The sequence below is a fragment of the Bison bison genome, unplaced genomic scaffold (assembly GCF_000754665.1).
Source record: "Bison bison bison isolate TAMUID 2011002044 unplaced genomic scaffold, Bison_UMD1.0 scf7180017864044, whole genome shotgun sequence".
In the NCBI taxonomy this organism is placed as follows: domain Eukaryota; kingdom Metazoa; phylum Chordata; class Mammalia; order Artiodactyla; family Bovidae; genus Bison; species Bison bison.
This window is the reverse complement of record NW_011494616.1, coordinates 1078810-1090389: the sequence shown is the minus strand read 5'-3', so window position 1 is coordinate 1090389 and position 11580 is coordinate 1078810. Positions and strand designations below refer to the sequence as shown.

The following is an 11580-nucleotide window of genomic DNA, read 5'->3' as shown; positions in this document are numbered from 1 at the left end:
GGTAAAGGTTTATGTTAAGACTCCTTTGTGTATTTTATTTATTTTCTCAAAACCTAGCTTTAACTCTTGTCCCATTGATTAAGAGACAGGTTGATCTCTGTCTTTAGACAGGCTAAAGGGTCAAAGAAAAGTGGAATTCGATGTGAATCCCAAAGAGAAGAGCAGGCTTGTTCCTCACCCTGTAAGTTTCTGTTTTTGAGGGGAGAAAAGGGAAAAAAAAAGATGAAAGAAATGGAGATGAAGGGTGAGGTTAAGTCTCACCTTGCAGTCTACCTGTTAACTCTTCATTGCTACATCATTAAGGTGAGTAGGTGGAGGTTTTGGGTTCCAGACTTTATTTTCTCTTAAATTCGAATGTCTTTCCAAGAGCTCCTGGACTTTGTATTATAATCTCCAGATACTTGGCAATAATTTTCAGCTACCATAACCTGTTTCATTTTTTTTTTTTGGCAGTGGCTAATGGAGAAATTGTTGTTTTAAGAGAAATGATTACTATGGAGATGAAGTTAGACAGGTCAAGAGATGAAATAGTGAGAAAAATAAGCAACCTAATGATTAGAATCTCTATTCTTAAAGAATATGTTTTCAAAATGAGGGAAATGCTATATTTTATGTTTCCATGTTAATCATTAATATATCTTTTATGCAGTACAAAACTGGTAGAAAATATGTTCAGCAGTTCCTGTTATGTAATAGCAACTCATAAATACTTGATATATCTGAGTTGTGCAGATGTGTCTAATGTATTGTCGTATTGTGAATGTTGCTTTTTATGCCTGCTTACTTTTTTTTTTCCTGCCTTCCTCTTTTCTCTCTTTCAGCTTTATTTTAAAATATTTATTCATCTATTTTTTGTGTAAAATTCCATGTATAAATATAATGAGTATAATAAATGCTTGTGTTAGAGGCACCTACTGGTAGGAAGATAAGATGTCCTTGTGGCTCAGATGGTAAAGAATTTGCCTGCAATGCAGGAGGCCCAGGTTTGATCCCTGGATGGGGAAGATCCCTTGGAGAAGGGAATGGCAACCCACTCCGGTATTCTTGCCTGGAGAATTCCATGGACAGAGGAGCCTGGCGAGCTACAGTCCATGGGGTCACAAAGAATAGGACACAACTGAGTGGCTAACACTTTCACTTCACTTTCACCAGGAAGAAGATAAGGCATGTAATACAAAAGAAATTAGTCTATAAAAACTACCAATGAGGTCCACCAAGTAGGTTCATCAAGAAAGGTTTTTATAATTGATGGAGATATCTGACCTAGTTATCCCATCAATTCATTTATTCATGTTTTTCACTCATTTATTAAAATTACACTTGAGAATCTACTGTTTTCCCAGCATATTTATAGACACTAAGAGTTCAGAGGTAAACAATATAACTCTAGTCTGTGTTGTACAGATAGTAAAGAAAATAACCAATTAACAAGATTATACACCAATTATAGAATTGTACTAAATGTTACAAAGAAGACCTAGAAGATGCTGAGTGACTCATTGGAAAGGACCCTGATGCTGGGAGGGATTGAGGGCAAGAGGAGACAGGGACAATAGAGGATGAGATGGCTGGATGGCATCACCCACTTGATGGACATGAGTTTGGGTAGGCTTCGGGAGTTGGTGGTGGACAGGGAGGCCTGGCGTGCCACAATTCATGGGGTTGCAAAGAGTCTGACATGACTGAGCGACTGAACTGAACCGAGCAATGCTTTATTGAGGAAGTGACATTGAGACAATCTTGAAGAATGAGTAGGTATTAGCTGAGCGAAGGGGGCCAGAAGGCAGAATTTTTGGCATAGATGGAACAGCATGTATGAAGATCCCAAGGCACGTGTGATTTTGAGTCTTTTGAAAACTAGAAGGTAAAGTAAACCTTTGTGGGAGAAATAAAGATCAAGGCAGGGAAGTATGAGATGAAGCTGGAGAGGTGGGGACAGGCGTGTCTGTGCTGCCTGGAGAAATTTGACCTCATCTTTTTTTTTTTTCTTTTTTTTTTTTATGTATTTATTTTTTATTTTTTAACTTTACAATATTGTATTGGTTTTGCCATACATCAACATGAATCTGCCACAGGTATACACGTGTTCCCCATCCTGAACCCTCCTCCCTCCTCCCTCCCCGTACCATCCCTCTGGGTCGTCCCAGTGCACCAGCCCCAAGCATCCAGTATCGTGCATCAAACCTGGACTGGCAACTCGTTTCATATCTTTGAAGTCACCAAAGGACTGAAGCAAAGGTAGCGACTCTTAAGTGGCAAATAGAGTAGAATGAAAGTCAGATAGCCATTACAGGGCTATCTCAGGAGTTCAGATTAAAGATAATAGTACCTTGGATTGTATGGTTTCAGCATTGGAGATAAGAGAGTTAGTATGCATCTTCCAGGGAAAAATAGACATTACTTGTTGGTTTATTGGAGAGTGAGTGTCAAAAGGACAGTAATATTTCTTACATGAGCAGTGGTGGTGATATCCTTCACTGAAATGAGAAACGGTATGTGAAGCTTAAGATTATGAGCTCAAATACGATATTTCTATTTTATGAAAACTAGGAGACATCCAAATGGAGATTTTAGATGGGCGATTTAGATGAGTGTTCAAGTGTATACCGCTCAGGAGGGAGATCAGCCCTGAAGATGAAAATATGAGATTTGGGGGCGTGTGGAGGGATTCTGAAGCCATTTGTATCTTAAGAATCAATATTACATACTTAGAGGACATCATGAGTCAGACAAAGATAAATACTTTATAAACTAAAATCTGTATAGTCAGATCTGGAATCTAAGAAATAAAACAAAGCGAAATGACAGCGTACTCAATTGTGTAGATGCCAGAGGGAAGGCGGCTGGAGAGCTGGGCCAAATAGGTGAAGGGGATTAAAGAGATACAGGCCTCCAGTTGTAAAATAAATAAGCCATGGCGACGTAATAACAAGGTACAAGGGATATAGTAAAAGAACTGTAGTAGGGACTTCCCTGGCGGTCCAGTGGTTAAGACTATGCTTGCACTCTGCGGGGCACAGCTTTGATCCCTGATTGGAGAACTAGGGTCCCACATGCCATGTGGTTTGGTCAAACAAAAAAATTGTAACAGCTTTGTATGGGCACAGATGTTTACTAGACTTACTGTGGTGATCATTTTGCAGTGTATGAAAATGTCAAATCACTATGTAGTACACCTGATTTAATGTAATATTGTATATGTCAGCTATATTTCAATTAATAGAAAGAAGTGGATATTATTTGGACCAGTGAAATAGTTTTTTCTTAGACATAATTTTTGCCACATGGTTTCAAAATACACATGTCATTCTGCATGATTTTAATACACTGAGGGACACATATTTTCCCCTCTTGAATAACATCCTTCTAACACAATAATGTAAGGGGGAATAAAATGCATTAATTGAACCTACTTTATAACACTAATTGCTTGTACTTATCTGTTCTTGAATAGATATTTAGAAAGTTATTATAATGGACTCTTCTGCATTCTATGCCCCCAGAGAATGTATTTTGATGGTAATTTATTGGAATATTTCATTGGTTAAATAATTTCTTACATCAGGCAGTTTTGTAAATAACATGTTTTCCCCCCAAGGAATAGGGTTAAGGGTGGAAATCTTTTTATAATAATTATCATCTAATTTGTTTCTTTAAAGAGCCCTACCTTGTATATACCTAATAGTTCATTTCATCAAATGTGTATGAAATCTTTCACATCAGAGGCTCTGAAACATGAAATGTGTTAATTCATGATAATTTAAATGCAGATTTTATTGTGTCTATGTGATTTCTACTAAAGATATTGCTACTGACTTATTTTTTTTAAGAAACACTTCAAATGTTCCACAATATTTTAAAAACTATCAGTTAAGTTCAGTCGCTCAGTCGTGTCCAACTCTTTGCAACCCCATGAATTGCAGCATGCCAGGCCTCCCTGTCTATCACCAACTCCCGGAGTTTACTCAAACTCACGTCCATCGAGTCGGTGATGCCGTCCAGCCATCTCACTCTCTGTCGTCCCCTTCTTCTCCTGCCCCCAATCCCTCCCAGCATCAGAGTCTTTTCCAATGAGTCAACTCTTTGCATGAGGTGGCCAAAGTACTGGAGTTTCAGCTTTAGCATCATTAAAAACTATAGTATCTGTATTACTTATAGATTGACATAAATTATGAGAGAAGCACAGTAAGCAGAAAAGAAACTCTTTCTGCACAACTTTGAAGGAATTGATAAGCATATGAATAGGCAAGTAGTTGGAAACCCAGTTTGTTACAGATATAACATGACCTAAACTATGGCAAGACTTACTCGTGAAATAAAATCACACTTTAAAGAGCTCATTTTGTGGATTCACTGATAAAATTGAAACCTCTGCTGAATTGAATTATCTGTCTAAAAATACTCCATAGTGATTTAAGATACTGGTAAAATTGCAGTATTGGTTTTTAACCTGCAGTTTCTCAAATATCATCACCTTTTTTACTTTACAGATTTACTTGGTAAGCCTAGGGTCTGATTCTGACTAATTCATGAGTTGACTTTTTTTTGCATATATATCCAGACCCATAGAACTAAATAGTTCTTATGTGCTTCCAGGAAACTTGTGGATATGTATTATTTCTCTGTTTGTACATTTATTTGGAAAAGAATGCCCTTTTTTGAGTAATCATATTGTCATGTAACTTGTGCTCATTACTCATCTTGTGTTGTGTTTTCTTTGTCCTAAAGGAATTGCCTATGATCCTTTGATGCTGAAACACCAGTGCATTTGTGGCAATTCCACCACCCACCCTGAGCATGCTGGACGAATACAGAGCATCTGGTCACGGCTGCAAGAAACTGGGCTGCTAAATAAATGTGAGGTAATCCTGAATTGGCCACACTCTTTTACTTACTTAAATAAATCATGTAAAGAGGCCAGTATTCATTTGGGTAGTTGTAGAAAAATGTTAACTCTGTAGCACCAACACCGTGATTGATGAACCATCATGGACACCAGTAACATATAACCTGACACTGGGCTGGGCACACAGTGGGGACTCAGTCTGCGCTGACGGGCTGAGCAGCTGCCTGATGCGTGTGCCATTACTGTAGTGTTCTGGGTTTTTTTTTTTGTACACACGGAACTCTTCTTGTTTCCAGTAGGTATCGTTTATTGAGTTAATTTTCTGAGAAGCTCTTCACAAACAGTTAGGGGCTGCATAGTTGTTATTTCTTACTGTAAGCAATGCTCTGAACTCATATGTGCCAATGTTGCCTCATGGAAATGGAATAGTTTTAAAAAATAACTGTCTCTTAACAGTTTTAAAAGATTACCAGAAAGAGTCACTTCTTTTTATTGGTGTTTAGATTCATTTCTGTAGATTCTTGTGAGTCTTATGTTTTATTTAGAAAATTCTGGCTTATTGAACCATTTAAAAGATATCAGGTCAGAAAGGCTCCCTTTGTCAAATTTGTAAAATATGTAACAACCAGCAGTTGGTTGATTTAGCTGCTATAAATGTCCATTGTTGCTTAAGATCCAGTAACAGTCTATATTTGAGTCTAAACTTTTTTAAAAGAAAAATATCCTCGATGTGTTATTTTACATTACCTTAGCATTTATGGATCAAAAGCACTTTTTCCTGCATCTATATTATGTTTCAGATGTGTTCTAGGGACTAGAGTTACGGAATTTCACTAGACAAACATGGTCCCTATTCTTATAGTCTGATCAGTTGACATATTACTATTTGGTTCCTACGTATTACTATTTGGTTCCTTTGCCCTTCTCTATAAGAGCCATGAAGGAACTCTAGCTCTCATCAATTTGGGAAACATGAAAGTGGATAATATTTTGACCATAGTTATGTCATGAGGAAACTAATAACACTGAAACCATATTAAATTCACTATTCTTAAAATAGTGAATAGTGATAAAGACAGTCTCTTGCGACTACTTTTGAATTAAATGATTTTAACACCCGAAAATGTGGTCAAGAAAATTCTATTCAAAGCCAATTTACTTTAGAGTGAACCTGTAAAATATTTCAGTGGAAATAAAGATGTCAAAGTCAAGTACACTTGATTCTATTTGATAATGAGTGTTAGTTCTGTATGATCTTTTTTCTCTTCAGAGTGGCAAAAATAACTGACTTTGGAAGATGCAAAGTCATTCATTCATTCAATGTGTTCACTTCTAAGGATAAATTCTTTATTGACTTTTCTCTTTTGGAGATGAACTATGTATCTTGTCTTACAGGGGAATTAAATGGTCATTTTCTTTACATCAAAACACAGATAATGTTGATGGGTCATTAAGCAGTCTCGATATTGTGAATGAATATGCCAGAGTAGTGTATACAGATTTAGTTTCACAAGTTTTATTATATGTTGGTAATAGAATTATCAAATACCCTTCATATTTAGAGTTCTGCTTTTCAGTAAGTGTATCCTTTACCTAGAAACTCAGAAGTGAAACAATTTCAGCTAGATTTATTTTTATGGTTCTTTCTTGAGTGAAAGTCTATGATTCCTATTTTGCCAGTAGCACCCATGTTATGCGGCAGAAAGCTTCATATTCTTTGGTAAATTTTAGAGTTATATCATTGTTTTTGATAATGCAGGTTGGAAGCCAGATCACTCTATTAGAGTCTGCACAATCCGATATGAAGCCGGTGAAGTAAACCATCCAGGAGACTTCTTTGTAGTAGATTGGCCTTATGGGTATTTATTCATGAGAGCGTTCGTGTCTCACCTTTGCATCTATTACAGATGTCTTCTAGCTTGGCAGTCTCTCTGTGCTTTCGTAAGCTGAGGCACTGCTGTGTGCATTTTGTCACTTTCCAGTCTTTGTTATGTGCTGAAGCCGAGCCTCCACCACTCCAGATAAGCAGCGCCCAATCACGGCTTCAGTGTGCTGTTAGGCTGTGGTCTCCTTCAGCCTTTTACCTGAAGGAACACTGTTTATACAAGCAGCAAAGTACAGAAGTAAATGGGATGTAATATGATTCATACTGGTCTTAAAATTTTAGAAGTTTGTTATCTGTTTCTCATCAGTCTTTCTTTTTTTTCCAGTTCCTGGTGCATCACATTCTTTTGGTCTTGTATTATTTGAAACCATGAAGTTCAACTTATACGCAGCACTAACTGATGTGTGTCAGACCCAAGATGAAATACTAGAAGGACCGTGACTCTCTGTGACCCCATGGACTGTACAGTCCATGGAATTCTCCAGGCCAGAATACTGGAGTGGGTAGCCTTTCCCTTTTCCAAGGAATCTTCCCAACCCAGAGATCAAACCCAGGTCTCCTGCATTGCAGGCAGATTCTTTTACCAGCTGAGCTATAAGGGAAGCCCAGAGACTGTATGGTTGACAAAAATGAGTGGGTCTATTCCAGTTCAGTCAGCTAAATAAGTGTCTCTGTAGCAAATAATCAACGGCTTTCCTGAGGTCTCAGTGGTAAAGAATCTGCCTGCCAATGCAGGACATGGGTTCAATCCCTGAGTTCAATCCCTTCCTGGGTCGAGAAGTCCCCCTGGAAGAGGAAGTGGCAACCCATTCCGGTATTCTTGCCTAGGAAATCCTGTGGACAGAGGAGACTGGCAGGCTACAGTCCATGGTGTCCCAAAGAGTCAGATACACCAAGCATGTGGGCACGCAGCATACTAGCAAACAGTCATGCAATTAACAAATAATGTTCTTGAAAGCCCAGATCAGCAGACTGGCTTTTAACGAAGACCAAGCACAAAAGTCGCATCCAAAACTTCAATAATGCAAACAGAAGCCCCTTTTCCTAACGTAGCTGAAGAGCAGTTTGTCAGGGGTTTGCTTTCCAAAGTGATGCGGTTGTTGCGCATGTGTATTTATTTGCTCCTGTGTTATGAAAATATCTGTGACTTGAACTGGTCCAATCCAAAATGTGCAGTGAAATTTCTAAAGCCATTAAGAACCCATCACTAACTTTAAGACACCTAGGAATTTAATATTCCTTTGGCTTGTGTGAATAACTTGAGAAGTATTCAAAGTGGAATTTTAAAAATGATTATTAAGTAAAATAATGTAGCCTATCTCTAGAGACTTTCATGTATAGCAGTAACAAAAGGGATAATACATACAAGCAAAAGAAACGTGACTTATTTTTTCTTCCTCATTGTTTCTATGAGAAGTAGGGGGGAGGGAAAAGGGAACATACAGAGGTTGTTCTAGGCTATTTTAGCTCACTTGGAAACAGTAGAATCTATTTCCTTACCCAGTAGTCTCCCCAGTGACTGCAGCTGAAATAATTGATGCATGTTTGTTGTGGATTTTCTCTTAAAGAGTTTGATTTGACAAGTTAATTATAATATACACATTTTAAAATATATTACTTGCAAAGATGCTAGCCTTTCCCTCTAAATTATTTTGAAAATGTCAATGCTGTGTGCAGGGCAACCCCAAACAGACATACAACAAACCTTTTAGCGATTCAGCAAAACTTATTACACTCGGTTTCTGAAAAGCCAGGAGAAAAGCACACTGTAATTGGCAAGTGGTTGGACCCATGTCTGCATTTTAAGTCGCTTCAGTCATGTCTGACTCTGTGCGACCCCATGGACTGTGGCCCACCAGATTCCTCTGTCCCTGGGATTCTCTAGGCAAGAACACTGGAGTGGGTTGCCATTTCCTCCTCCAGGGGATCTTCCTGACTTAGGGATCGAACCCATGTCTCTTACGTCTCCTGCATTGGTAGGCAAGTTCTTTTACCACTTATGCCACCCCGGAAGCCTGGTTGGATCTGTTGTGGGTACATTATCTGGTTGAAGAGGCAGGAAGTTTCCTGTATTAACAAGCTTCCTAGTTAGTGTTTATGAGGCTTCTAAAGCGATCAAGGCCAATGACAATGTGTTTCTTTTTTTAACATATGTTTGTGTATTTGTCTGCACTGACTCTTAATTGCAGTATGTAGCATCTTTAGTTATGGCACGTGGAAGCTAGTTCTCTGACTAGGGATTAAACCTGGGACCCTTGCATTGAGTGTGTGGAGTCTTAGCCACTAAGCTACCAGGGAAGTCCCAACAATTAGAAGTGTCTTCTAATTAGACGTTACTTATTAACTCCAAGAGAAGTTAGGTTCTATCCTGAGTGTTAATGAATATTTATAGCCCAAGGACATAAGGAGAATCAGGCCTTTCTAAGTTGTCTAGGAGGACTAAGAGGAATTTAAAATCCACATCTATTCCTTGGTTGTGTCTAAATCATGCATTCCTGAGAGTGAAAACTTGTGTCCGGGATGCCAGGGGTTTGAGAACTGGCCCTGGTGTGTAGGTCACTGCTCTCTCCTTAGCAGTGTGCACAAATTCGTCTCTTAGTTGTGAAAAACAAGAACTTAGTTGTCTCAAAAGAGAGAAAGTTTCTTAGATTTTATAGAAAAGGATATAGTAGACTAGAAATATAACACACCAGCTGGGTCAGTATGTTGTTTCTCGGTATCCTGAGAGCAGTTTGCCGTCTTTCAGCATTTTCCTGCCAGGTCTGTGTAGCCACCCGTAGTTATTGGGTGAAATTGACAGAGCTCTGGGGACATAGAGCTGAGCATGAGGAGAATCCTGTGGCTAGCTCAGTGGCATTTGTTGATTGATTTTAGGGATGCTTAAATGTTAGCTTATGTCAGAATCACCTGAGAGAATGTTGAGATACGAATTGTTGGGCTCCAGCCCCAGAGTTTCAGATTCAGCAGGAGTGAGGTGCTACTGGTGTGGTAGTCCAGAATTTGTATTTCTTCATTGTGTCTGTGCAATCCTGATATTGCTGATCTGGGTACCACACTTTGAGAACAGTGATCTATCCCTTCAGCAGTCTTTATCAAGAATTTTCATTTCCCAGGCTCCTGTGTTTGGAGCTGGAGATAGAATACTGAGTAGATAGAACCCATGTCTCAAGGCTGTTACAGTTTGGTGAGATCATCAGACGGTAATCAAATGATCACACAAATAAATATGTCACTGCACACTTTGAAGGGGTTTCGAGTCACTAGTTATATACTGACAGTGATTTTTAAAGACTCGTTGATTGAGCTTTGGGAAGGAATACAAGGAGAAAGGCTGTGGTCAGCTGTCTCTATGATCCTGACAACATCAGAGAGGCCCTTTGAGCAAGAGACAGAGGAGGAAACGTTATATATTGGAGAACAAAGGAGCAAGTATATCAGACCTTAAGATGAGCTTGCCCTCCATCAAGCTGTATTTAAGTTCCTTTGTCAACTAGGGTTATAATTTCACTGGGACAGAAGATAGGGAGTCTCAATTGCTCTGACATACAGAGCAAACACGCTTTCCGAAACCAATGAAGTAGTCAATTTTGCAATTAAACAGTGTACAGGATAGAATAGTTGGCAATCTGAAAACGTTAAGAGAGCTTCTTTATTTTTAAGTGATAGTCTGATCCACAAATCAAACTTATGTATTATTTCATTTATCAAGGTAGAAAATTAATCAGAATGGATTCCTTCAAAGCTATTGTTCAGCATTAGAGTTGACCTTAGTCCTGCCATTAATTATCTGTGTACTTTTGTCAAATCATTTAAACCTCAGTGATCTTTGGTTTTCCCATGGGTGAGATGAGGGTGTTAGGCAGGATATTGGCTAGGATCTCTTCCAGTTCTAATAACACTTGAAACTGGATGGCTGAGAAGTTAATTTGAAACATAGCACTTTCTTTGGTTGAGGGGAGACAAAGTTTTAGTAAACTTTTTGCACGGAATGAAGCAGGGCAAAGACTAAGAGAGTTTTGCCAAGAAAATGCACTGGTCATAACAAACACCCTCTTTCAACAACATAAGAGAAGACTCTACACATGGACATCACCAGATGGTCAACACTGAAACCAGATTGATTATATTCTTTGCAGCCAAAGATGGAGAAGCTCTATACAATCAGCAAAAAAAAGACCAGGAGCTGACTGTGGCTCAGACCATGAACTCCTTATTGCCTGTCAGACTTAAATTGAAGAAAGTAAGGAAAACCACTAGACCATTCGGGTATGACCTGAATCAAATCCCTTATGATTATACAGTGGAAGTGAGCAATAGATTTAAGGGCCTAGATCTGATAGATAGAGTGCCTGATGAGCTATGGAATGAGGTTCGTGACATTGTACAGGAGACAGGGATCAAGACCATCCCATGGAAAAGAAATGCGAAAAAACAAAATGGCTGTCTTGGGAGGCCTTATAAATAGCTGTGAAAAGAAGAGAAGTGAAAAGCAAAGGAGAAAAGGAAAGATATAAACATCTGAATGCAGAGTTCCAAAGAATAGCAAGGAGAGATTAAAAAAAAAAAGGCTTCCTCAGCAATCAATGCAAAGAAATAGAGGAAAACAACAGAATGGGAAAGACTAGAGATCTCTTCAAGAAAATCAGATATACCAAACGAACATTTCATGCAAAGATGGGCTTGATAAAGGACAGAAATGGTATGGACCTAACAGAAGCAGAAGATATTAAGAAGAGATGGCAAGAATACACAGAAGAACTGTACAAAAAAGATCTTCATGACCCAGATAATCACAATGGTGTGATCACTGACCTAGAGCCAGACATCCTGGAATGTGACGTCAAGTGGG

The 11580-nt window shown here is 38.7% G+C and overlaps 1 protein-coding gene across 7 annotated transcripts in view; it reads left to right on the top strand.

Moving 5' to 3' along the window:
* Positions 1-11580, top strand: part of HDAC9 (histone deacetylase 9) — a 1025726-nt gene that overhangs the window by 726254 nt on the left and 287892 nt on the right. For all 7 annotated transcript variants that reach the window (XM_010835593.1, XM_010835596.1, XM_010835590.1 and 4 more), the window contains one exon: positions 4729-4862. In XM_010835593.1, the coding sequence (XP_010833895.1) occupies positions 4729-4862 (134 nt within the window). The remainder of the gene's footprint in view (positions 1-4728; positions 4863-11580) is intronic.